Raw genomic sequence first — 26315 nt, forward strand, 5'->3', positions numbered from 1 at the left:
ACTCCTCTGCCAGTCTGGGCCTGCCGGCCTACACAGCCTGGTTCACTCTTGCTGCTAGGAGGAGAGGACTGGGGACCGCCGGCACAAAAGTTGGTAGAACTCTTCCAGAGGAGCTGAGATCTAACCCCCGAGGAGATTCCATTGAAAGGACGTTGCTCCCAGCCTCTACACCTCCTCTGCCCTGGGATAACTCCTTAGTGTGTGCTGCTTCCCTGGACCTTACCTTTGGGAACACACACATCAGGGCCTGTCAGGCTTGAGTGAAAGCCTGCCTTCCTCCATTTTTGAGGTTCCTGGTATTTAAAAAGCAAGATGCCAAACAGGACTGAAAGATGTGGTATATTTTGGATGTTTACATTGAGCAAATTAATGCTTCAAACACATACAATAGAGAATGACTCTGTGCATTAGCTTATTTGGAGATACGATCAGAAATGTAATACAAGGCCCTGTGAACTTGAGGCTCTGGTCAGGTACCCCTGCCTCAGTATTCCATAGGCCCACACATCTAGGCATTTCCTAGGACAGTGTGGCCAGGACACCTGCCCCAGCTCCTTCCCCACTCTATTGCCTGGTCACCAGTGAAGAACCCTCTGTGGGAAGAGTTGGGTGGAGCCTATGGGGTGGAACAGGGAGAGATTCTGGAATAAACATGGGGATGGGAATGAACTGTGTTGACTCTAGGCTGGCTCATGGTGATGGAACAGAATCCTGAATAGATTCCAACTTCCACTAGGATGGTAGATGAACTTTTAAATTTCTAGGGAGAGCTCCTGCTTCCCAGCTTCAGTTTGGAGGTGGCCACTAGGGAAGACTTTCCAACCAGGCACGCAGATATCAGCTGCTAGGGAGTGACTTGGTGTGATCTCTGCCCAAGGGACTGCCAGGAAAATTGGGGTCCAAGGTGGAGGTGGGCAGGAAACCCTGTCTTCAAAAATGAATGCTTTGACTGGGTTGAGGGAAAATAGATGGAGGCCAGAAAAGGCTAAGCAGGAAGGAAGCTGCTAGGACCAGGCAAGGTGGTGGGAGATGGGCAGGCAGCTTCCCTGCTGAGGGAAGGGTAGAAGAAGGACAACAGAGGGCAAATGAGTGGGAAATAAGACAGCTTCTGAAACACCCAGGTGTGGAATGGAGCCAGTCAGAGTCACGAGTGAATCCTGCTTAACTAGCAATGTGACCTTGGTCCAGTTACAGGGCATGTGAGTCTCGGTTCCTCCTCTGTAACAGTGACTTTGGTGAGGAGTAAGCTTATGTAGATTGCCAGGCACAGTGCTCTTCTGTGGCTTTTCCTCTTTACCCTGGCTCCCCCTCTGACTTGTGCTTTCCTGAAAGCTGAAAGTGTTTGTTGTTGAGGGCAGGAGGAGCTCCTGTCCTTATGCCATTATTTCTGCCCTCTCCTTTCCAAACAGGTTCAAGGCGATTCTGACTTGTTCATGGAGAGCTCTAGGCTTCAGGAGAGGTTGAAGAAGATCCAGGTTTGGAAGGTAGCTGAGACCCTGGGTGGGTGGCAGCCTCAGACAGCCGGTCTTCAAGGTTTGCCTTTGCCATATTCAGGGAGAAGAAAGGAAGAAACCCCTCCATCTGGCTTCCTGGGTCCCAGTCTTTCTCCCATTCTTTCCCCTTCACTGCAAGTCCAATGAGCTGGTTTCTTCCTCACCTGACCTCTACTTGGATAGCAGAAGGAACTTCTTGGTTGTTCACCAGAACTTCTTGGATGCACATCAATTCTTCAGTCCTTCTCTCTTTGGACCCATAGTGCCCAGATTACCTGGGTCCTAATCCTGGTTCCAACATTGGCTAGTTACCTTGGCAAGTTCTGTGACCTCCTGGACCCTCTGGTTCCTTGTCTGTAAAGTGGGAGTATTAATGGAACTTTTAGCATTTATTTGTTGTGAGAATTAAGAGAATGCCAAGAAGAGTGTCTGGCCCATGATGTGCAAATTTTGAGCAAAGGCAACTATTATTGTTATTGGGTGATGGCCCTGTGGGGGCACTAGAATGTCAAGGACATGGTGTCTGCCCTCAAGAAACATATAATGTAGCTCATGCTTGAATCCAGTCAATACCTTCCCACTGACCCTGGAATAACATTCAAATACTCCATGGTAGCCTGGAAGACCCTACGTGATCTGCTCCCCGCCTACCTCTTTCACCTCACCTCATCTCACTCTCTCCCTTATCTTTTGTTCATCATCTACACTGTCCTTTCTGTTTCTCAAATATGCCATGCTCTTTTCCACCTCTAGGACTTTGCACGTCCTGCCCCCTCTGCCTAAACCACTTCCCCCAGACCCTGTCCATCATCAGGTCAAATCCTGTATACTCAGAAAGGCCTTTCCTGGCTTTCCAAGTTAAAGTTGCCCCTCCTTCCTTTCCCCTACCCCCAGTAACTCCCTACCTCATAATGCTGTTTCATTTTCTTCATAGCACTTACTATTATTATCAGAAATTATCTTGTTTCCTTGTTTATCATCTGTCTCCTCCTAAAACGTAAGTTTCATGAAGCAGGGACCTTGTCTGGCTTGTCTTCCTTTGCATTTCTAGCAGTTAGAATAGTACTTGGAATGCCGGGCACGGTGGCTCAAGCCTGTAATAATCCCAGCACTTTGGGAGGCCGAGGCGGGTGGATCACAAGGTCGAGAGATCGAGACCATCCTGGTCAACATGGTGAAACCCCGTCTCTACTAAAGATACAAAAAATTAGCCGGGCATGGTGGCTCGTGCCTGTAATCCCAGCTACTCAGGAGGCTGAGGCAGGAGAATTTTGCTTGAACCCAGGAGGCGGAGGTTGCGGTGAGCCGAGATCGCGCCATTGCACTCCAGCCTGGGTAACAAGAGCGAAACTCCATCTCAAAAAAAGAAAAAAAAAAGAATAGTACTTGGAATATAGTAGGTGTGCAATAAATATTTGGTAAGTGGATGAATGAACAAAGGAAGCCATGACTATAGGACAAAGCCAAATAAGCCAAGGGGCCTCCCTGGGCTAAAGGCATGGGGTTGTTGGGCTCTTTGTTTTGCTAACTATGATTCTCCATGTCTCCCATGGGTCTAGAAATGGGTTCTCCTTGAAAGCTGCTCCTGGGCCTAGGCATTTTTGTAGCTCAACCATTATCCCCTGCGATCAGAAAGTGGGAGCACTGTTCTGGGGGCCTCCATCTGTGCCAGGTGTTCACTCTTTAGTTGCTGGATCATAGGCAGGTATGGTAGGGTGGTGTCCCAAGGCTGAGAGAAGAATCTACTTACCAGTAGGTACGTAAGTATTTCAACATTTTGGTGTTCAGTGCCCTAGCTTCATGTACAGTGAGTGCCAGTGAGCTTCAATAGACCCTGCTGAGTCCTGTGGATTTAGCACTATTTCAGGAGCTGAGGTCTGGAACAGCTAAGCTGGTTGGCACCTTTGTGGCCATGCAGGTTAATGTTCCCCGCAACCGTCACCCACCCAAATCCACCCACTTCTACCAATGAAGAGGGAGGAGCAGAGAGAGGGCCTAAGGTCCAGAGCTAGTCATTGGCAGGGCCAAGACTTCAAGGCAGCGGGTGGGACTTGCATATCTTCTTAAGAAGTGGCAGGGAAGCCATATTCTCACTTCCTACAAGCCCCATGAGCCTTTCCAAGCCAAGATTGGAAAGTATATTCCACCATGTCTTCCCTGTCCTTTCCAGGCAGGTGCTTCTCTCTTTCCTCAGGGCCGCAGGAACAGGAATCCCAGGAAACTCTCTTCAGCTGCCAGGTCAGGTCTAAGCAGGTGAAAACATGCTGGGAGGGGACCTTGGTGTCACGTGCCATGCAGACTTCCCTTTCTTTCTGCCTCCAGCATTCTCCCTATTGCCACCCCCATATCCCCACACCCACAAGGGTTCCCTGGAAGCTGAAGTGACTCAGGGATTCCAAAACTAGTCACCTCAGGGGGAAACCCCTCTGGAAAATGTTTCTCATGGCAGGAAGTCACCCTAAGGAGTCCCACAAAGCTGCTACTGAGATAAGGGCAGGGGGTGAGCAAGTGGGGTGGGGTGCAGGCATGTGGCTCAGAGCACAGATTCTCAGGTCAGTCCTGGTCATCACAGGGGTGGGAAAAGCCAACCCTTCCTGGAAAGGTTCTCCTTCTGCCCTACAGAGATATCCTAAAGGACTCTTCTGAAGGGCAACATTCCTGGTGACCTAGGCTGGGTCCTCCCTGCAGTGTCAGCAAATGAAGCAGGTAGCTGGGATCACTTCTGGCTCCTCTGAACACCCTTTCCTGGGCAGGGGTCAAGATAGGAGATCTGAGCCAACTCCAGTTTTACTACCTTCTTTGCCCTGAGGTTCTGACTGGTGAGAGTGAGACCCATAAGAATCCAGCTCTTATGAAATGGCACTGCCTCCTAAGAGCCTGTTCTGGGACTGAGGTTTTCCCAGGAGCACCAGAAGCCACACTGAGGCCATGCGTGCCTAGACCAAAGGTTAGGAAAGGGAGCTAGTGCAGTGAATCCCAGCCAGCAGGCTGGATGCCTAAGGGGCAGAAATGTCCTGTGGCTTTCAGCAGGTTCAGTTGGAACTTGTCCCAACCCAAGCCCAGGTGAGTAGGAAAGCATTAGCTGTGGGGCTCCCCTTCCATTCACAGCCAGCTGGGGATAGGCACGGAGTGGCACTTCCGTGCCAGGAGGTTAGATGTGGAATTGGTCAGAGCTGGAATGAGAAACCAGCTCAGCCTCTTTCTTTGTGAGCTTGAGCAAGTTATTAAATTTCCTTGGGCCTCAGTTTCCTCATCTGTTACATGGGTATAATAGTTTCCATGTCATGGTTTCGTTGTAAGGATAAAATGAGATGATGCATGTCCAGGGCTTAGCACCATGCCTGGCACATGTGAGTGTGCACAGGAGCTGAGGCCAGCAGGATATGGAAGGGAGAGGACGTCTGGGAGCACAGTGGGCAGAGGGCGGGGCAGTGGGAGTGTGGCCATGATACTGGCTTTGTAACTCTTCCTGAGTGCTCCTGCTCTCCCAGACACCACCTGTTTCTTCTAAGTGCCCCCATCCCACAGTTCCAGGTGTCCCAAGACTCACCAGAGCAGACAGCTTCTCCCAGTTTTCCAGATTGCCCTCTGACCTCATCACTCCTCTCTTTTGGAGCTGCTTGGCCCTAAAGCACTGGAAAGGTTCCCCCTCACTCTGCAGTTTAAATTATTCCTGGTTCCCTTTGTTTATTTCCTGAGTCCTTCGTTACTAGAGGAGTATTTTCTAAGGGAAAGCACATGCAAATCAAGCCGCATCATTCTAGGGGCAATGTCTGTGTATGGGTATGTTGGGTGCATGTGGGGAGTGAGGGGGGCTAATAGGCAAGCATGAAGAGAAGGACCTGCAGGGAAGGACGTGCTGCCCACTCTCACACAGTGCCTCCCAAGCAGGCTGGACCCAGCTGACCTGTTGTGTCTTTGGGGTCAAGCCCAACTCTGAGCCTTTCTAGGGCACACATACTCCCTCCTGGCTGATAGTGGCCCATGTTTCTGGGCCTGTTGAGGCTGAGTGGGCTCACTTCATGGCCCAAGAGCAGTAGCTGACCCTGTCGTGGGCTTGGTCCTGAAGACTCTGTGAATGAGGACAGGATGGTCTCTGGAACTGAGACCTCCTTGGTGCTTAGGTGAGGCTGTTTCAGTTTCCCTCCTCTTCCTGGCTTCACTTTCTCAGTTGTGCAATGGGAACACTCACCCACAGCTTCTTCCATCAGACCTTGCCCATCCAGCCAACAAACTCAGGAAGTCAGGGCCTTCCCTGTAGCCCTGTGAGGATAAGCTTGTGTCCCTGATGAGGTACAGTGACTAGTGAGGGTAAGGGGGAGTTACGAAGTGAGTCATGGACAATGGGGGAGAAGTCATAGATGTTGGGGGTCGTAGAAGTTTGGGGTCATCGAAAATGCAGAAGAGGCCAGAGAACAAAGGGGATGGGAGTCAAAGGATAGCTAAGGGAAGGGAAATATTCACAAAGGTGGGTATCAGGAGGACATCTGAGAAGAGGGGAATGGTAACACCAGATCCTGGATGGGGACAGCAGGGATCAGCGAAACGAGGCCTCTTGAAGGGAGGTCACAGGGAAATTCCCATAGTGCCAATTCACAACAAAATAGCAGACCGCTACTGCTTTGACCCCATGCCCAGAAAAGTTCAAAGAGCAAAGTTTACCCAGTCAGCTACCAGGCATATAATGATGGTCATCACAACTTCCATGAGTATTGCATTTTAAGCAGCCTGTGGAAATACTTTCAGGGTTTTTTGGTTTTGTTTTGTTTTATAATCTCAGGTCACTCCCTAAAAAGATAGTGGAAATAAATTTGAATAAACAAAACAGGTTTGCTGAAAATAAAACCATGACTCCTAACCTGCTCTAGTTAGCCTGCTTCCACGAGGCCTGTCAGCCAGTGCTCCACCTGTGACTGAGTGAGCAGTACCCAGCATGTACCAGGCCAGTGCAGAGGGCTACCGGAGGGCTGTGCTGAGAGGGAGAGGAGCAGAGATGCTGCTGAGGGTGGAGGGAGGCCAGGCTGCCAGGTCTGGGGCTGGGGGCCAGCTGGAGCGAGAAACTGGGATTCCAGGGGATGGCACAGGTGAGGGGGCAACCCAGATTAGGTGAGAACAGTTCTCTCATTAGCCTTTTCCTACAGGTGGTTACATTCTTGGCAATGGTCATGGGAACCCACATCTCCAGTCTGCGGCTGCAGAAGGACTGCAGCCTCTGGCCCAGCTGCTGCTCCAGCAAAGGGCAGGACCTCCACGAGGAGTGGCTGAAGTGGAACACTGTGCCTGTGCCTCCCTCGGAGCCTGCTAGCCTCCCCCACCACCCAGAATCCTGCAGAGCCAGCGAAGATGGACCCCTCAACAGCAGGGCCATCTCCCCCTGGAGATATGAGTGAGTCTACTGCCCCTCCCGAATACCTGAATATGTTTTCCTGTGTGTGCTGGTTAGGGTACACGTGAGGGACGAGGGAAGTTCCAGCTTACTTTCCCATTTTGATCTCAGAGAGGTCTGTAGTGAGTCCTAGCTCTGACTCTCACTGGATGACCTTGAGTCAATTATTCAAGTTTTTAAGACTCAGGGTTTTTTTTTTTTTTTGACACCTGTAACATGATATATTGTCCCATAGGCTAATGTGCAGATCAAATGAAATAATGTATATAAAAGTCTGTATTTATGTTGGTTTTCTTTTTTCTTTTTTATATATTTATTTTAACCACTAAACCACCAGGGTTCTCCTTTTCTTTTTAAAAAATCCCTACAATGGCCCATGTTTTTCTGAGTAAAATATTGGAATAATGGCATGATACAGGCATGAAGCACCCCAATCCAATTGATACTGCACAGGCCATGAATGGGTTAGTTGTAAGTATACTAAGGCAGTGAAACCCTCAATTCTCGGGGACAGCTGACTGGCTGGAGCTCTGGACTGGTTATCTTTAATCATGACCATGGTTACTGTATTCTTTCGCTCAGTGTGCCACATAAATATTATAGTTCTCTATGTGTGTCATGATGTGAAAAATACTAGGAAGTGCTGAAATATGGACAATGAAGGAAAATATTAAAAACTAGAGTCAGGGATTCCAGATATCAGACTTCACTTCTTCCATCTAGTTCTGTCTTAGCATTCGGTTTGGGGATGGATGGAGAAGTTCAGTGGTGGGGAGGGATCTAGGGTGGATACTACAGGTCATGATGCTTTGGAGCGGTCTCAGAAGCTGGCTGGGTCCCTGGGCCAAATTGGATGGCACGGGAGCTTCTTAGGGAAGGCTGGGTGCCAGAGGGTTAACTCAACTGTCTTCCAGACCCCTTGCTGGGAGTCTGTGAATCCCTGAGGACCACTCAGGTGGCTTTCCCCAAAGTGTGTTCTGTATAGCACTCATCCTATGAGCTGCTTTTCAGAAAAAAGTAATGACAAGTAAACTTGGGAAAGACTGCTCTGTCTCCTACCCCTTGGAGATTCATACTGTCATCTGTACATTAAAGTCTGCAAGAAGTCTATAGAAAATAAACCATTAAACTAGTGTTTCCCAAATTCATTTAAGCACCCAACCTTTTTCTTGCAGGGGATTTATTAGGGAAACCACTTTGGGATGTGCTGTGCTAGCTGAACCCGCTGGCCAGGCTGGTCTGTGTGGGGAACGGTCCTACAAGCTGGAGACTGTCTCCTGCCAGACTAACAGAGTCCCAGACCTGTGGGCCATTTACTTTTCAGTGTTTTTCTTCTTTCTTTCTCTTTCTTTCGTTCCTTCTTTTCTTTTCTTTTCTTTCTCTTTTCCATGAAATCCTTTCAGAATAAGAAGTCTTCCCATGCACTCTTATGTGTGCTTATAATATAAGCTTCCACAGTGTCTGGAAAAATATGAAGGGAACAGTTGAGCATAGCTTCCTCTGGGCTCTAGGGAGTGGGACTGGTAGGGAGAGACTATTAGCTTTCACTCTTTATACTCTTTTATACTTGGACGTCAGAGTGGTTTTTACTTTTGCAATCATGCTATTTTAATAATAGAAAGAACGCCTAAAGGACAGGTGCGGTGGCTCATGCCTGTAATCCCAGCATTTTGGGAGGTTGAGGTGGGCGGGTCACCTAAGGTCAGGAGTTCAAGACCAGCCTGGCCAACCATGGCCAACATGGTGAAACCCCATCTCTACTAAAAATATAAAAATTAGCTGGCACAGTGGCAGGCATCAGGAGAACCCAGGAGGCAGAGGTTGCAGTTGAACCAAGATTGAGCCACTGCATTCCAGCCTGGGTGACTGTGAGACTCCATCTTAAAAAAAAAAAAAACAAAAAAAAAAACACACACACACACAGAAAGAAAGATGACCTAAAATGTAATCACTACAATTAAGAGAACTCATGCTACAGCCCAGAGAGAAGCAGTGCTGGTTGATGGAGGCTAAGGCAGGAGCCTGCTCATCTTCCTCTTCCTCCCTCAGGGTCCCAGGACCGGTTGGAAAGCACTCTGTCACCTGCTAACCTCATTTACAGGGGAAAAATTAATCAAGAGAGGAGGGAGGTGACTTGTTCAAAGTTACACAGCAAGTGGGTGCAGATCTGAGACAAGAGGCCAAGGCCCCAGATGCACTATTTTCTTCCTCTGTTACTCCCACGCCACCCCATCCTCTCTGTTTCTGGCCCATCTCTTCAGGGCCTGACAAGTGCCACCCCCACAGGTTGGACAGAGACTTGAACCGGCTCCCCCAGGACCTGTACCACGCCCGCTGCCTGTGCCCACACTGCGTCAGCCTACAGACAGGCTCCCACATGGACCCCCAGGGCAACTCAGAGCTGCTCTACCACAACCAGACTGTCTTCTACCGGCGGCCGTGCCGTGGCGAGCACGGCACCCACAAGGGCTATTGCCTGGAGCGCAGGCTGTACCGTGTTTCCTTGGCTTGTGTGTGTGTGCGGCCCCGTGTGATGGCCTAGCTGGACTGGTTGGAGGCTGGTCCCTTTTTGGGAAAACTGGAGCCAGGTGTACAACCACTTGCCACGAAGGGCCAGGACACACAGATGCTTGGCCCCTGCAAAGGGCCATCTGGAGCAGAAGGATTCCGGGACAGGATGAGGGGCTTTGGGGGAAACCTGCACTTTTGCACATTTTGAAAAGAGCAGCTGCTGCTTAGGGCTGCTGGAAGCTGGTGTCCTGGCATTTTCTCTTAGGAAAGATTTTCAAAGTTCTGCCCATTTCTGGAGGTCACCACTTCTGTCTCTTCCTCTCTTCCCGTCTCCTGCTACCCTGGCCCAGCACAGGCACTTTCTGGATATTTTCCCCTTGCCGGAGGAGAGCCCCTCATTTTATTTGCTGGTTTGTTTACTCATCACTCAGTGAGCATCTATTTTGGGTGCATTCTGGTATACTTACTAGTCTTTCGACATGGATGATTCTGAGGAGGAAGCTGTTATTGAATGTAGAGATTTATCCAAATAAATATCTATATTTTAAAATAGCCTAATCTGTCTTTGACATCCATGGTTCCTGAACACTTCACGGTCTCCCAGCCTGTCACTTCTGCTTCCCACCATTGGCCTTCACCTCTGCCCACCCTGCCAGCTCTCTCTGCTCTCCAGAATTTCTGCTGCACCCTTCCGCCCTCTCCGGTCTCTGTCTCCCTGGCTCACCCCGAACACCAGGGTGGGGGCTAGGCCGTGCTCCCAGCATGCTGGAGAAACAGAGGCTCATTGAGGCATTGCAGCAGGCACACAGCGCCCCCTTGTCCCCCAACAATCCGCCTTTGTCCTCCAGTCCTGGCTGCTGCAGCTTGGTCCTGGGGGTGCTGCCTGGGCTGAGCTCCAGCTCCCATCCTTTCTAAAAGGAAATGGGAGAAAGAACCCGCCAAAGAAGAGGGTTAAGGTTAGGGAAGGGGGACACAAATGTCTTCAGGTTTAGGTCCCTCGGTCCTCCCAGTCCTGCCCCTGTTCCTTTACTTACGTCCCAGCTCCTCCCAGTTTCTTTTCAGACCTCCTCTTCTCCCCTTCCTTCTCCTCTGCTCCAGGCTGGGTTGGGCTCTGAGCAAGGGGAGGGATTAGAGCCTCCTCCCTCTCTGCCCCTCCCCATGTGTCTCCAGGGGGCTGGTGCGGGCAGCAGCAGAGGCAGTCTGGGCAGCTGGGTGAGGGCCCATCTGGGCAAGGCCCCCAGCGGCCGCCTTCTCTCCCAGGGCCCTGTGGGCAGGCCTCCTGCTTCACTTGCAGGTTTCTTGAAGTGCCTTCTTGCTTCTGTCTGTTTCTCCATCCTGCCAGATATCTGTTTCTCTTGCTGGGCGCAGTGGCAGGAGGGGGCCGTGGTGGGCCCCACAGAGATGCTCAGTGCTCGAGATCGCCGGGACCGGCCCCCTGAGGAGGGGGTAGCTGCAGAGCTCCAGGGCTTCGCGGTGGACAAGAACTTCCTCACCTCCCTCAAAGGCATCCTGCTGGAAACTGAGCTGGTAACAGCTGCCTCCCCAACCTGGTTCCTCCATCTCCCTGACCCCCAGCTCCTGGCCAGCCTTATGCCAGTCCCCAGCTCGCCCTTCAGCAGCCTCCCTCCCCAGGCCCTCTGGACACCTCTCCTGCCCCCAGCTGGCCCTTCTTCATCTCCTACTCCGCCTTCTTGCTGCCTCTCCATCCGGAGCTATTTACATTGCAGCAGGAAAAACTGCAGTTAGACAGGACAGCTTTTTGAGACTTTGAGGGAGCATGAAACATAGAGATGGGACAGAGGCAATGCCAGCCTCTAACATGGCCACTTCTCAGCATGTCCAAGAAGCCTAACTATCAAAAAGGGCAGACTTCCTGCAGCTGCACTTTATCTGTGGCCTGCTGTCCAGGAACATCTCTTCTCAGGAAAGTATCTTCCCCTGGTTACTTAGCAAGACCACAGTGTAAACTTAAGGTCTCTGCATGTATGCCACCCTATGTCACCAGAGCTCAAGGGACCCCCAGAGTTCACTGGGCAGTATCTGCCTTCTAAACCTTCTCTCTTGGCATAGAATCAAACGCTCTGATCCTTGTCAGAGAGCTTTCAGGCATCTGGGAATGGGGAAAGCATGATGGGGCAGGGGGCGCTTCTTGGCCCCTGTGGGCACAACTCCAGGGACTGGCATTCACACTGTACCCGTGCTCCTGGGGGACACCACTCAGGTGAATTACTGTGGGATAGTGCTCCTGGGAGCTGTGTGGCTTGGCCAGACTGCTGGGGTTGCTGGGTGAGCAGAGTGGGAGGCTGGAGACTGCCCTCGATGGGCAAATGCCCTGCCATGGTGGCTCTTGACACCAGGGGAGATGGAGATGTACAGGAGTCCTTCCTTCCCTCCAAGGACAGGTGGTGGCTGCCAGCCTAGGGTAGCTCCCACACAGGGGAAGGCAAAGGCCTAGCCCCTGCCTGTGTCTCCTTCCTGGCATGTTCCACGTGCTTGGTCCTGCAGGCCCTGACCTTCATCATCTTCATCTGCTTCACGGCCTCCATCTCTGCCTACATGGCCGCAGCGCTGCTGGAGTTCTTCATCACACTTGCCTTCCTCTTCCTGTATGCCACCCAGTACTACCAGCGCTTCGACCGGCTTAACTGGCCCTGTCTGGTGAGGAACCCTGAGCCCAGCCCAGTTTGGAGCCCTTCCTTCTCTAAATGCTGCGTTTTCCTTTCCTTTCTAAGCTAGGGGGAGGGATTAGAGTCTCCTTCCTCTCCCAAGCTTCTTTCCATCTCCACACCCCCGCTGGGTTTTGCCCCGTGCTGTGTCCTGCACTCAAAGGTATGGTGTGCTTTGATCCACACCAGTTTCACAGCGGCAGGGCCACTGGTAATCAGGAAGACCATGTCCCCTAGATCTGCTCTCCCACTCAGCAAAGGTCCAGCCCCAGCCCTGGCCTGGCCTGACCCCTCTGGCTGGTGGGCTCCAGCTGCTGTCCCCTGGGCTCCAGCCTCAGTGCCTGGCTTCTGGCCCTGATTGCTCTGGGTTCATCTGCTTCCACTTCCTGGGGAACAGTGTGAACGCTCTGTCTCTTGAACATGCTTCATACTGTATGTGGGGGACCCCATGGAGGGGGTTCAGAATCCCTCAGGGTCAGGCTGCTGGCTAGCCTGGAAAAGCTCAGGGTCATACCCCCTGCCTTCTGAGGTCCTTTTAACCCTGCACCCCTGGCCCCCAGGACTTCCTGCGCTGTGTCAGTGCCATCATCATCTTCCTGGTGGTCTCCTTTGCAGCTGTGACCTCCCGGGATGGAGCTGCCATTGCTGCTTTTGTGAGTTCAGCCCTTCAGGACTCCTTAGCCCCTCAGGAGCTCAGGCTAGTGCCACAGCCAGGGCCTGGGGTTCCGATTTGCACCTCCCCCCATACCTTAACCCAGTGGCCCGAGAGCCTCTGTTTTGCCATCCCCATTGCTCCTCCCACAGGTTTTTGGCATCATCCTGGTTTCCATCTTTGCCTATGATGCCTTCAAGATCTACCGGACAGACATAGCACCCGGGGCCAGCCAGGGTGAGTGCCTGTTCTCTGAGAAGAGATGCCCTCCCCGACGCTTAGCTACCCATCCTGATGTGGGTCCCTACCTGACTCCATCTTCACAGGGGACCAACAGTGACTCTGGGGCTACCTGCCTCCCAGGCCCAGCCAGCCAGAGGGGACAATGGAGCCTAGACTCGTCTCCTTGGGATTCACTGGCCCCCAAGCCCACCAAACCCCACTCCAGCCTTACAGAGATGTCGGGCCTGAGATGCCACTGGGGACTTATCCATGGAGCCTGGTGCTCTGGGATCTGGCTCCTGATGAAGCTCTGGCCAGAGGAGGGGAACTTCTGGAGAGAGGGAGGAGGGAGGGGAGGAAGCTGGGTCCCTAAGTCGTTCCCAAATTAAAATATTCAAATCCTGCTGGTGAGTCTCTTTCTTCCCCAGAAATTAGGCAGGTCAGGAATGCCAAGGAGTATTGATGGAAATGCTGCCGGAGCAGATCGTGGCCCCTCTTTAGGACAGGGTCGGAGCAGTGAGGATGTGGGGGCTAGCCAGAAGGAGCTGAAGACATCCTCCAACACAAAACTTCTACGCCATACCTCTGTGTGCAAGGCCGTTTTGTGGTATGCCTAGTGGCTGGGCATCTGGAGTTCTGTGTCTGAGAAGGCACAGCCTTCCTGATGGCCGCATCCACCACCACACCTGTTCCCACAGGTTAGCGGGCTGGAGGTGAGGCGCTTGCCTAGGGTGTGTGCAGAGCTCCCCCTCGTGGTGTGGGGAAACTTGGTCCACAGGACGAATGGAGAGGGTAGCCTGAGGCATCAGGGAAGGGAGAGATTTCCCAAAATGTGAATGCTGGGAGAGCCCGTTGGATATCAGCTGGTCCAATGCCCTCATTTCACATAAGAGAAAACAGGCTCAGCTAGGGGAGGTAAACTCATTTGTGACAGAGCTAGGGCTAGAACACAGCTCTTCTGATACCTAGTGCCTAGCGGGTGTTCCAGATACTGTACTGAGCCTCCCTGTAGCTCAGAAAAGAATGACCAACTCATCCCTCCACTGCGGGTCCACCTTCCCAGCTTGCCAGCTCCTCAGCACACATTTCCTGAGCATTTCCCATGCGCAGACCCTGTGCTGGGCGCCAGGGCCTCAGAGGTGGCAGAGGAGCCTGTCCCTGAGCATTCACAGGCCGGGAAAGAGACAAGCTGGTCAAGGGATCCCCACAGTGAACACTACGGGAAGGCTTAGGGGAGTTTGGAGCAGACACTGCCACAGCCAGGAGTCAGCCCTGCTGGGCTGAGACAAACCAGTGCAGCCGGGATGTTCCTGCCCAGCCCGAGGGGCCTAGCATGGCCTGGCTGAGCAGCTCCATCCCAGCTGATGGGCTTTCTCCTCTCGCTGATGCATGTATGTTCCTGCCCTGAAATACAATCCTTCTGGAACGCTCCTTCCAGCTGCAGGCCCCAGCTCCCAAGTCCTGCCTGAAGCCTGGATCTTGAACTCTGGTCACACTGCTCTGCTCCCTTGGTGGCAACCACTCCTCTCTCTTGGTCTTCTTCCTGCCTCCTGCTTCCTGTTCTCCTATCCTCATGTCCTGGCTCTCCATCAAGGCTGGTAGCCACTCCTGGGCTAGAACCAATAGGATTTTGTGTTTCTCTGGTCACTGCTCACTGTTCTCAGGGCTTTATGCATAGTCCATTCTCGAAATCTCAGAGGAGGGATAGAAGAGGCTCTACTGAGAGAGTCAGGGAGATGGGGTTCCAGGTGAAGGTTAAGGAGGTGGTCAGGATAGCCTATCTGCAAAGCCCAGTGGGGAGTTGGGATTTGCTTTGTGCAGAATGGGGTCAGGACTGGTCCTGTCCCACATGCAGCTGTGTGACCCAGGCCAGACTGTCTCCAGTAAGGGCTCAGAGAGAGCAGAAATGCAACTGCAGTGTTTCCCTGCACAGGTACCTGTGCTGTCTGAGTCTGTATGAGAGCCAACATGAATGAGCAATGCCCAGGTTTGGTCCTCAAGGCGTATTGGTTTGGGCTCAGTGTTGGTTGGCCCCATAGTCTCATGGCGAGGTGCTGAACCACAAGGGGTAGGGGGAGACCCCTGGGGAAGACAGCAAGGAGGACTTCCTGGGGGTTAATTCCTAGGAGCTGACCAGAATGGAATCTCTCCCATCTCCTTTCCCATACCTTAATTCTCAGCCAGCTTTGAGCCTTTTCTGGTATTGGTGGAAAATTCATTCCAGAAAGAATGGGTGTCCTAGGACATCTTTAACTGTTGCTGCCTCAGGGGTAGGGTAGGTGGAGAGTGGCTTCAGCTTCAGGACCAAAATGCTACCTCCTACCATCTAGGATTGGCTCACCATTTTGATGCCATTGTCTTCTCCACTTTTGAAATGTCTCCCTCTCCACCCTTGTGTGGTTGACTGAGCAGAACTGGGACTCACAGCTGTCCACCTCAGGCAGGGCACCTCACTCCTCTGCACTTCAGTCTCTTTCTTTGTAAATATGGGACGCCTTGGCTCCAGCAGCTCTGATACAGGGGCTGGGGGCCTCCCTCCTCCAGGATGGACAGTTGGCAGGAAGGACAGACGAGCTCAGGCAGAGTTTGGCACTCATATTTATTATAGGTTGGCAAGAGCGAGGCTCCTAAGGCAGCATCACTCCTCATCATGCATTTTTTGCTGCAAAAAGATTAAGAGGTGTGAGGGGGCAGCTGGCAAGAGGGAGAAGGGTGCGGGGACAAATTCCTGGGGCTTTTAGAGGCCTAAGGGAGATGCCCTTGGAGGGACAGGCAGGGCCCCAAGGATCTTGGGGTCCCACTTAGATGCACTTGTGATTTAGGGGGATAGAACTGGGGCTCTCTGCAGAAGTTCCAGTCAGTGGGGGGCTGTTTGGAGCAGGAGAGTGGATTCTCAGGTTATGGGAGCTGTGGGACTGCCTACCTATAGGGCAAGCAGTGCCCACTCTGAGGGGCACCCGTGTCAGGGGACATGCTAATGTGGAAGTGACTAGTGAAACCCAGGGGAGGGACCCACCTTGGCGCCGATGTCGCGGCTCTTAGCCCGCAGCTTGTTGACCTGGGACTCGGCGATGTCCGCCCGCTCCTCCGCCTCATCCAGCTCGTGCTGCACCTTTCGGAACTTGGACAGGTTGGTGTTGGCCTGCTCCTCCTGCGGTGGGACAATGGGGATGGGTGAATGAGCTGAGATGGGCTTCAGGATTCTCAGCCTCTCAGCTTGAGGTTCCAGCTCCCTGTCCCTGAGACACTCATGCCTCAGGCATATTCCTGCAACACCCTTTCCAAGGGTATCCTGCACCCGCCTTGCACCCTCCTCGAACTTGTCCAGCATTCGGAGTCCTTCACAGCCATCCACTGCCTAAGACAAATCCAGTTTTGCTGCACCTGTCCCGGCCCCTGGATTTCTGAGCAGGCATGCTCATCAGCAGCTCACATCCACCCAGACGTCTTCCCCATTGCCCTATGCCTAGCTGGGTCCCCTTCCAGGCCTAATTCCATTGCCACCCTCCTGCCTTCAGCTTTGACTGCCCCATGTCCTGCACTAGCATCTAAACTGCCTTCTGTTGGGTTACGGTGTCTGAAGCTTGTAGGTGGTGCCTTTGTTAACTCAGAACACCTGACACAGCTCTGAGCATACCAGATGTGTAAAATTAATGTTTGAGACTTAAAGTTTATAGCAAACTCTTTGTCCAGGCCCCTCTGTGGGAGATGCTCATTGGTTCTCACACACAGTAGGTGTGTTGATGAGAAAGGAAAGAAAACCTTGAACTCACCGCCTCCTCGGCCTGGCGCTTGTAGGCCTTGACCTTCAGCTGCAGCTTGTCCACCAGGTCCTGCAGCCGCAGAAGGTTCTTTTTGTCTTCCTCTGTCTGGGGGTGGGAGGGTGGGAGAAGCTAGTTTGGAGGAGGAGCAAATGCAATCACTGTTCCCTCTTCCATTATTTTACTCTTCTCTTGCCTTTACTGCCCCTCCCTACAATGGTCCAGATCAAAGAGGTGGTGGGGAAGATTCTCCGACTCTACTGTAGGCCAAAGGGGTGATGCAAGGTTGTCAGTCAGGGATTCACAAAGCAATGAAGGCTGCAGTCTGAAAGCCAGAAGTTGAGGGAGGGGATCAGAACCTCATGGAATTCCTTAATACGGTAATATAAAGGCACCAGGTCTGTTCCAGCTCCAACCTGGTGGATAAAGCTCCAACTTGGACCTACACGGATCCTCTTGGCCGGTAGTTCTTGACCAGAAGAGGAATAATGAAGAATGCAGAAAGAAGGCAGTATTATCATAATCCAGATTATTCTCATTCTAATATATTGTATTGGGCCAGAATTCAGGCCTCAGGATCACTGGCTCCAACGTTACGCCATCCTTCCTATCTGTTTATCACTGTATGTGCTAGGATGCCACTTCTACTTCTGCCCACAAATCACCCTGTGGTTCTGTATCTGTAATCTTTCTTGTGCCTCTGGTATCCATCTATCAAATGGAGTGACACCCTCGTCTCCTCAGCCTTTTCTTCCCAGGGACACTGAAAATAACAGGCCACGGGCACAGTTCTGAGCTATGCAGATGGAGGTCTTAGAACATTCTGGGTCCTTTTTCTCTGTGGCCTTCTCTTTGGGTGTTAGAAGTTCCATGGAAGATTTCCAAGTATTTTTCCCTCGCCTGATTCTTACCCCCATAGTCCGAGGTGGAAAGACTCTTTGGACTCTTCATGGTAGCACTTAAAGTTACTTTTTAAAAAACCCAGGGAAAGACTAGTTAGAAGAGTTTTTAGGAAGTAGAAGTAGATTCTTCATTTTCTGGAAAAACTCATAAACTCAAATCAAACTGACTGCAGAGCGTGGAAAGAAGGTTAAATCTACCCACAGCGTCTTAGTGGGGAGGTGACAGGAACCCTATGTGGGCCAGGCAGTGGGGCCAGAGAAGCCCCTTCCACATCTACTTCTGGCCTCTGGCGCCCCCGCACCTGGTAGGTGAGCTCCTTGATGCGCCGCTCGCTCTTCCTCATGCCCTTCACTGACTCCGCGTTTCGCTTCTGCTCGGCCTCCAGCTCATTCTCCAGCTCCCGCACCCGTGCCTCCAGCTTCTGCAGCTGCTTCTTGCCGCCCTTGAGTGCGATCTGCTCGGCCTCGTCCAGCCGATGCTGCAGGTCCTTAATGGTCTGCTCCATGTTCTTCTTCATGCGCTCCAGGTGGGCGCTGGTGTCCTGCTCCTTCTTCAGCTCCTCTGCCATCATGGCGGCCTGTGTGCAGGAGAGAGGTGGCAGGGAACATGGGCCCAGGGCCGGGGCTGGGGCCTCTTCCCACCAAGGATCTCTTCTCTTCCGTCAGGCCCTCAAACCCACAGAACTGCACAGTTGACCTGGCTTTACAGCACAGTGGCCTGGCCTGGACCCAGGGCCTTGTTTGTGTCTTTAGGGGAGGCGGAAGGTGGGCGGTCACTCACATCTGTGATGGCCTTCTTGGCCTTCTCCTCCGCGTTCCTGCACTCCTGCACCGCCTCCTCCACCTCCGACTGGAGCTGGGTCAGATCCGACTCCATCTTCTTCTTCTGGTTGATGAGGCTGGTGTTCTAGACATGGAGAGAGAAAAATGAGCAAATATATCTTTGTTACCTGATTTCATACCCTTTCTCCAGAGAGAATTAAAGATGGTCGTTTAAAAAAACAAAACAAGCCCACTTTTAGAATATTCCTTGTTTTGTACCTGCTTTCCCTTTTCCTATGAAAGCGGTTACATTCTAGACATTATATCCAAGATTACTAAACTCTGAAAAAATATTTCAAATAGCAAGATGTCTGCAGTATTACTCCAGAGCTCTTTAACAAAATGTTTATGTAGGAGCCTGACAATACTCCAAGGAAAATGGAAACAACATTTTACCAGGACAATATTCCGAGATGTTTATAACTCTAGCAAGAATGTAGTGGGGTAAGGAAGAGGGGATGAGGTCAGTGGATGATGTCATTCCCACACATACTAAAGAACGAAACTCCACAGGGCACTGCAAAAGGCGGGCACAAAGTCTCATTGCAGAGTATAACTGAAAACAATGTGGGTGGGATGGCAGAAAAATGGTGTTCTATCCAGCTTGTTTTGCAAGAGATGCAGTTGTGCCTCTTTAAACTCCCAAACTCTATACAGAGCAAGCTGGAGGCTGTCTTTTAGATCAAGCATATCAAATAACAGGATACATTCCACTACTCCCAGATTTTCAGCTTTGGCAGGCATCAGCAATCAATCATGACACTCTTAGTTTCTAAGCAGAGACCCCCTTTTCAAAATAATGGTTCTGCAGCCACCATGGATGAGAGTTGGCCTAACAGATGAAATGATTTGTGACCCTGGCTAGATGCTGGGGAGAAAAGCTCACTAGAACATCTGGCTTCTCTAAATGACCTGGGCTCTGCACTCTGCAGGTTTCCGCAAGGTGGCTCCTGACCCCCTCACCTGGGAATGCAGCAGCTGCACCCGCTCGCTGGTCTCAATCAGCTCTTGCTCAGCCAGCTTCCGAGACCGCTCTGTCTGCTCCACCACTGCACGCAGCTCCTCCAGCTCAGCCTGCAGCAGGTTGTTACGCCGCTCCACAATGGCGATGTTCTCCTTCAGGTCATCGTTGGCATGGACCGCGTCATCCAGCTGGATCTGGGTGTCCTGAGGATCAGGATAGTGGGTGTGAGTGGAGGAGCCGGCCTCGGTGCCCTTCACTGAGGGCACCTGTCAGAGGTCCCTGCAGTGATCCAGGGGCAGGAGGGATCGGGTGCCTGTGTCCAGATACTACCCCTTCTCCAGGCCACGTGGAGGCCAGTCCCCTCTGGGTGAGGGGACCTCCTGCCCCTGTGTACCTTCAGCAAGCTCTGGAGGCTCTTGACTTGCTTCTGGGCCTCGGCGGCCATGCGGTTGGCGTGGCTGAGCTGGATCTCCATCTCATTGAGGTCTCCTTCCATCTTCTTCTTCACCCGCAGGGCCTCGTTGCGGCTGCGTGTCTCTGCGTCCAGGGAGGTCTGCAGAGAGTCCACCACCCGCTGGTGGTTGCGCTTGGCTTGTTCCATCTCCTCGTCCTTCTCTGCCAGCTTCCGCTCAATCTCTGCCTTGATCTGGTTGAACTCCAGCTGGGCCCGGAGGATCTTGCCCTCCTCGTGCTCCAGGGAGGCCTGGGAAGGGGTTGGGGAGGGGATGTGGGCAGACAGTCAAGGCACAGGGCAGGGTGGGAAGGGAGGATGAGAAGTTACAGGACGTCAGCTAGGACTACGGCCCAGAGAAGAAGAGCTGAGAGGAGATGGGGAGGTGGGATCTGCACCCCATGCCCACCACAGTGCTGTTGGGGAGAAAGTGCTGGATTCCCTGGGCTTCCTCCGTCAAGGAAAGGGTTTGGACCTCGCAATTGCCAGACCCTCCAGCACTAACACTGCATAAATTCCTGACCTGTCTAAAGTATTATAGAAAAGGGAGGAATTTTTATAACCACAAATTCAAATTTTTAATTTTGTTTTCCAGGTCTCTCACCCTTTCCTGAGAAAAGTTAGAAGCCCAGAAAACTCAGGGCTGTTCCCAGGTGCTTAAAATTGAAGAGTAACAATAGCTAATATAAAGTGCTTAAATGTGTTCCCTCATTTAATCTTTATAATAATCAAGTGTAAAATTGTATGAGGTATGTATAGTTAATTTCTTTTACAGTTGAGAAAACACAGGCAGAGAGAGATTAAATATCTTGTCCAATGACACAATGAAAGTCCTCAAGCTGTGTTCCAACTCAGGCCTGTGTGACTCGAGCCCACGCTCCTACCCATCGTCTAAGTAGTTATCATGGCCAGATTCCAACTTTTAAAACCTGGTGGGAAACAAAACCTTTTGGCCTCTAATCAGACTGACATTTTCCTTTGGAATGACCTCAGCTTTGCATGTAGTCCTGGGTAGTAGATAGTGGGTAGATGGCTTTGAACAAAGAATATGAAGCAAACAGATTTTATCTTGGGGTCAGGGTCACCCCAAGGTGAGGGAGAAGTGGGAGGGAGTGGCAGACTGTGGATGGGGTGCAGGAACTCTCAGCCCTCACCTCCGCCTCCTCCAGGGCTGACTGCAACTCTAGCTTCTCCACCTCCAGCTGTTTGCGGACCTTCTCCAGCTCATGCACATTCTTTCCTCCTTCTCCCAGCTGCTCAGTAAGGTCCGAGATTTCCTCTGGGGAGCAGAGGGCCAGAAAGCTCAAAGCCTGCGTTCTCTCTGCCCCAGCATGGCCCTCCCTTCCACCAGCCCATCTGTGGCCTCTTGAGTCCCCGCACACCCTGAAGGTTCTTGTTCTCCCGCTTGAAGGTCTCCAGGTGTTCCAGGGATTCCTCGTAGGCGTTCTTGAGCTTGAAGAGTTCGGTGCTGAGGGAGCGCGCCTCCTTCTGTGAGGACTCCAGCTCCGACTGCGACTCCTCATACTTCTGCTTCCACTCGGCCAGGATCTGTCCGGGAACAAGGCTCACTCTTCAGCCCCACAGCCTCAGCCCCCTGGCCCTACTGATTCCCAGCGCCCCAGCCCCTAGCCTCAGCCCCATGTCCAAGCTCTGTCCCTGGCTCCCAGCCTGGACTCAGGCCTCCTCCCCAACCTCCAAGGAGGACAGCTCTGGCCTCACCCTGAAGCCCTCATGCCCCCTTGCCCTGCGTGCTGGCTGCGGCCCCCACCCACGGCCCACCTTGTCGAAATTCCTCTGCTTTTTGTCCAGGGCTGCAGCAGCTGCATTGGATCGCTCCACATCTACCATCAGGTCCTCAATCTCGTTCTGTAGCCGGTGCTTGGTCTTCTCCAGCGAGGAGCACTTGGCATTAACAGCCTCTACGGCCTCCTCAGCATCCTGCAGCCGCTGGGCCAGCTTCTTCCTGCCCAGGTGAGAGTGGAGGTTGTGTGTGTGAACTCCACTGAGCAACAGTGGAGCTTTGGATGGACCTCCTCCCACCCCCTCCCTGTATCTCCTTAAGATACCATAAGTCCAGCCTAGAGGGAGCTGAGCCTGCTGGCGCCTGGAACAGAGTCCACCAGCATGGGCTGCCCGGGCATCCTCCCTACCTGCAGTGGCATCTGGTGTCAGTGGCCCCTGCCCTCGCCCCCTACACAGGCTGATCGACGGTAGCTCCTCTGACCAACAAGCTTTTTGCTCGTCTTATACGTGAGCATCAGGTATAACCCGGGCCAAAAGCTCGCCCGTCACAGGAAGTGGGTCAGGGCCAGCCAGGTTCACAGAGCAAAGGATCCAGGTTTTCTTCCAAGCGCCTCTGTTACCCTCTGAGTCCCTCCTGTCTCTCCCAGCTCCTTCCCATGATCACTCTGCCTATCCCCACCCCCGGTCCTCTCGCTCCTTCCTCTCTGAGCCAGGTTAAAGGGGCATCTGGAGCTCACTTGGCCTCCTCCAGCTCCTCAGTCCGTTGGATGGCATCTGTCTCATACTTGGTCCTCCACTGGGCCACCTCCGAGTTGGCCTTGGACAGGACGCGCTGCAGCTCAGCCTTGGCCTCCGTCTCCTCCTCGTACTGCTCCCGCAGTAGGTCGCAGTCATGCCGGGCCGACTGCAGTGCGTGGGCCAGGGCGTTCTTTGCCTGGGGAGGGGTGGGCACCAGGAGGTAGGAGGGACTCCCTGTGCCCCATTCTCCAGATCCTTCTCTTGTCTAGTACTTTAACCAAGCCCAGCCTTATTCAGCATGCGGGCTGACATGGAAACTGTCCGAGGAGCTTCCCAGTTTGCCCACCCCATCCTCTTACAAATAAGGAAAGCGGTATTAGATGATGCTTAGCTGCAGGACAGAAGCTAGACTGGAGGCTCTTTCCCTTGCAGAGGACTCTCCCCAGCCCCAGGCTCCATTTTTGGTGTTCAGGTGAATGCCCCAGGGCTGCCGTCAAGCCCGCCTACCTTCCTGCCTGGGCCTCACCTTGCCCTCCTCCTCCAGCTGCCTTTTGAGGTCTTCCATTTGCTGGGTATAGGAGAGCTTCCCCCGGGTCAGCTGCGAGATTAGCGCCTCCTTTTCTTCTAGTTGCCGGGCCAGCTCTCCTGGAGGTGAAATGAGGGGCTTGTGGGCCACTCCACAAGTCATGTCCTACTCTAGGCAGGCAGGGCTGATTAGGGGCACCCACCATTCTCGGTCTGCAGCTTGGCTTGCTGGGTGGTGAAGTCATTGAGGGAGCGTTGGGCCTCTTCTAGCTTCACGCGGTACTCATTGGCTTGGTCCTCCAGCGTCCGAGACAGTTTCTCCAGGTTTGCCTTCAGAAAGCAAGGGACAGGAAGGATGAGTGTGGGAGGGGCTGAGTTGGCCAGAGGAAGGAAGAGAGGGTCAGAGATGGAGAACGCCAGAGGGCAGGAGGGGGACATGGAAGGTGTGGGAGGGCGCAGTCTGAAGAGGGATTTGAATTAAAGATGGGAGGAAGATGGAGATAAAGATGTAGAGGAGAGCCAGAGAGGAGGCAGGGGAGAGAGGAAGAGAGACCAAAGGGTGACAAAGGGAATGAAAATGACAAAGGAAATGGCAGACAGAGGCAGAAGGTGTGGGGGAGGCTCCGCTGTGCAGGGGAGAGGGCAAGGAGAGGCTGAGCAGAGCCTGCCTTGGCCTTGATGATCTGTTCCATGTTGGAGGTGACATCGTCCAGCTCCAGCTTGAACTCGCTCTTCTCCTTCTCCAGCTTCTGCTTCACCCGCTGCAGGTTGTCGATCTGCTCGCCCAGCTCGGCCACGCTGTCGGCGTGCTTCTTGCGCAGAGCCGCGGCAGTGGCCTCGTGCTGCAGCGTGGCCTCCTCCAAGTCCCGCCGCATCTTCTGGAACTCGGCTTCACGCTTCTTGTTCATCTCGATCTGCACAGACGTGGCCCCGCCAGCCTCTTCCAGCCGCTCGCTGATCTCCTCCAGCTCCCGGGACAGGTCTGAGCGCAGCTTCTCCACCTTGGCCCTGGCGGTGCGCTCGGCCTCCAGCTCCTCCTCCAGCTCCTCGATGCGCGCCTGGGCCGGACACAAAGGGCTCAGACCCACCGCCTGGACCCCTCCACTGGAATCCCCCTGGGCTCTAAAAGGCTACCAGGCACTCAGGTACCTCTCGAGTAGTGGTTCTCAACTAGGGGCAATTTTGTGCTCCAGGGAATTGTTGGCAATGTCTGATTGTCATGATTTGATGGGGCTTGCTACTGGCATCTAGAGGGTAGAGGCTAGGGATGGTGCTAAACATTCTATAATGAATAGGCCATCAATAGGAATTTGGTTGAAGCCAAATCTTCCAGGCATTTCCTGAGGGCATCTCAGGCCCAGTCTGAACATCGACAGCCCTGAATCCTGAGAATCTGTTTTGAGGGGGATCCTGGGATCCTGTTAGATCAAGAATTTCAGAGTCTCCAGATTCACTAGGCTGTGTTCCACTATCCATAAGACAGGAAAGTGGATACTTGTATTTTACAAATATTTGGGACAATATGCCTCAAAACAATCAAATACCTTTGCAATTCTCCAAGTTAACCACAGTTCCAATTAGCCATATTCTTCACTCTCCAGGGCTTCCTGTGTTTATGCCCAGGGCTGGGTTTCAACATGATTGCTCTCTTTCAGACCAGGAAACTGCTAGCAGGATGCTCTCCTGTTCACATCATCTCCTTATCCTCTTCAAATGCTCCTGCCTCACTTTTCTGGTCTTATCCTTGGTCTTGACTAAATTGTTAGAATATCCTATCTACCATTTTGATCTGTTTTCTGGTTAGCTAGGAGCAAAGTGGGGGTTCAGTGGGGATCCCTTCTCCTGGGGTTATGGACAGCTTTAATGGACTGTTTATGGATGGGTCCTAGGAGCAGCAGAGAGGTCCACTATGCCTCTGCTCCTAGGGTGGAGAAGGTGGGACTTCTGAACAAGATCTAGGGCATGAAGGAGGAGCCACAGCCTATTGCCAATACCTCATGAGATTTACAGGACTGTTATCCTGGGTCCAAGAGGCCAAAGAAGTTGCCCAGACCCAGGGTAGTAGAGCCTGAGGATGGTCCAGTGGTCTATCTAAAATCCAGAAGAGGCATCCAAGGAGATAGGAAGGCAAATTATTACTGAAGGCAGCCCAGTCCCTGTGCAGCCCCAGAGGAGTGGAATTGTGTTCATACATTACTTGTAGCCTGGGCCATGGGCCTCAAGTGCAGAGGGGAGACTGCCTCTTTCTACCAACCACAGTTTGCCCCAAAATGAGAGGACAAGGTCTTGCCTGAGTAGCTGAGTTCCTGCTGCCCTTGGGGTCACTATATCCAGACCTGGCCATGTAGCTTCTGTAGCTATAAAATGGGGATGGTAGTTCCTGCCTTGTGGACTTCCAAGGGTCTTCTGACAAACCCGATACTAAAAGCACATTGAAGTCTGGGTTTCATTAAAGCTAAGGGAGACTATAGCTGTTCACTCAATCCTGACTTGCAGAGGAATGAGAAGGCTATGGAGAAGACACAATACCTTCTTAGGCTAGTGGCTGGTTGACTTCTCTAAACTGGGATGTATTAAAATGACACTTATATAGCATTTCCTAGTTGACAAAGTGGTTTCAAATACATTATCTCCTCTGGTCCTGTGTGGTAGGTATTGTCAGTTTCATTTTATAGGAGAGATGAGAATCTGAGGATCAGGGAGGGTAAGCGATTTGCTCAAGGTGGTAGGAATTGGCTCCTATCATGAGTGCCCTATGGGAATTCAGCCTGGGTTAGTGGCTGGGGTTAGTACCAGGAAGAATATGAACAGAGCAGCTCACAGCAAGGTCCTGCTCGAAGGTTTTTCCCCCCTACATTCAGAGGGCAGAACTACTAGAGCAAGGGTTAGAGGAGAGTAGAGCCCTATCATTTGTATTAGAGCAGAAACGCCATGAGGCAGACCAGATCTCAGAAGGAGAAGCCCTTTAGTAGGTGTGACTCCCGCTTCTCAAATAGTTTTGCTCACATAATGTATTCTTGCTCTACGGGGGAAGACTCATGTTCCTGAGTGCCGGTAAGTCAGGTATGGTTGGGTCTGTGAGGCTGCCTGGAGTTCTAGATATTGTGTAGAACCGTAAGCAGCTGCTGTAGCCTCAGTCACCTCAGCGCTATTGAGCTTCCACTTTTCCTGCAATGGGAAGAATGTTACCTGGTTTTCCTTCAGTTTCTTTTGCAGCTGAAGGGCCAGTGCCTGCTCATCCTCAATCTTACTGTTCAGCTGATTAATGTCAAACTCCTTCCTGCAGGAGAAGGGTGGGGGTGGGGAAGGGACAGGTGACCTTCCTTCCTCTGGGGCTCATTCTCTTCTTGGCCTTAGCATGCCAGAATCAGCATGTCCCCATCCCTCCACCAGCCCAGAGAGTGGAGGAAGAGGGCTGTGATTGACCTCAGTCCCAGTGTGCCCACGGCAACTGTGGGCATTGGGGGTGCGGCACCCTG

At 52.4% G+C, this 26315-nt stretch overlaps 3 protein-coding genes across 8 annotated transcripts in view; 2 read left to right on the forward strand and 1 right to left on the reverse strand.

Moving 5' to 3' along the window:
- The window catches only part of LOC101027939 (myosin-6), a 251421-nt gene that overhangs the window by 208406 nt on the left and 16700 nt on the right, over positions 1-26315 (reverse strand). For 4 of the 5 annotated variants that reach the window (XM_074393230.1, XM_074393231.1, XM_039469409.2 and 1 more), the window contains exons 25-39: positions 26026-26116; positions 23505-23894; positions 23040-23166; positions 22838-22956; positions 22311-22507; positions 21610-21793; positions 21213-21378; positions 20985-21109; positions 19774-20082; positions 19379-19582; positions 18375-18500; positions 17896-18171; positions 16704-16799; positions 15947-16081; positions 15511-15592 (exon numbers count right to left, since the gene is read on the reverse strand). In XM_074393230.1, coding sequence (XP_074249331.1) covers positions 15569-15592; positions 15947-16081; positions 16704-16799; positions 17896-18171; positions 18375-18500; positions 19379-19582; positions 19774-20082; positions 20985-21109; positions 21213-21378; positions 21610-21793; positions 22311-22507; positions 22838-22956; positions 23040-23166; positions 23505-23894; positions 26026-26116 — 2569 coding nt within the window. In that variant the 3' untranslated portion in view covers positions 15511-15568. Of the gene's footprint in view, positions 1-15510; positions 15593-15946; positions 16082-16703; positions 16800-17895; positions 18172-18374; positions 18501-19378; positions 19583-19773; positions 20083-20984; positions 21110-21212; positions 21379-21609; positions 21794-22310; positions 22508-22837; positions 22957-23039; positions 23167-23504; positions 23895-26025; positions 26117-26315 lie in introns of those variants that run through there. The other variant, XM_074393232.1, reaches the window with a different exon arrangement.
- IL25 (interleukin 25) lies at positions 6569-9935 on the forward strand. Its single transcript, XM_003924306.2, has 2 exons — positions 6569-6879; positions 9166-9935. The coding sequence occupies exons 1-2, from the start codon at positions 6569-6571 to the stop codon at positions 9419-9421; spliced, it is 567 nt and encodes a 188-aa protein (XP_003924355.2). The 3' UTR covers positions 9422-9935.
- CMTM5 (CKLF like MARVEL transmembrane domain containing 5) lies at positions 10481-13334 on the forward strand. 2 transcript variants are annotated; one of them, XM_003924304.2, is made up of 5 exons: positions 10482-10917; positions 11896-12048; positions 12617-12709; positions 12861-12945; positions 13035-13334. In XM_003924304.2, the coding sequence occupies exons 1-5, from the start codon at positions 10549-10551 to the stop codon at positions 13046-13048; spliced, it is 714 nt and encodes a 237-aa protein (XP_003924353.1). In that variant the 5' UTR covers positions 10482-10548; the 3' UTR covers positions 13049-13334. The 2 variants fall into 2 exon arrangements, with proteins under 2 accessions (XP_074249334.1, XP_003924353.1); XM_074393233.1 differs by lacking the exon at positions 12617-12709 and having other exon boundaries at positions 10481-10917.

This window comes from Saimiri boliviensis, chromosome 2 (assembly GCF_048565385.1).
Source record: "Saimiri boliviensis isolate mSaiBol1 chromosome 2, mSaiBol1.pri, whole genome shotgun sequence".
NCBI classification, from domain to species: domain Eukaryota; kingdom Metazoa; phylum Chordata; class Mammalia; order Primates; family Cebidae; genus Saimiri; species Saimiri boliviensis.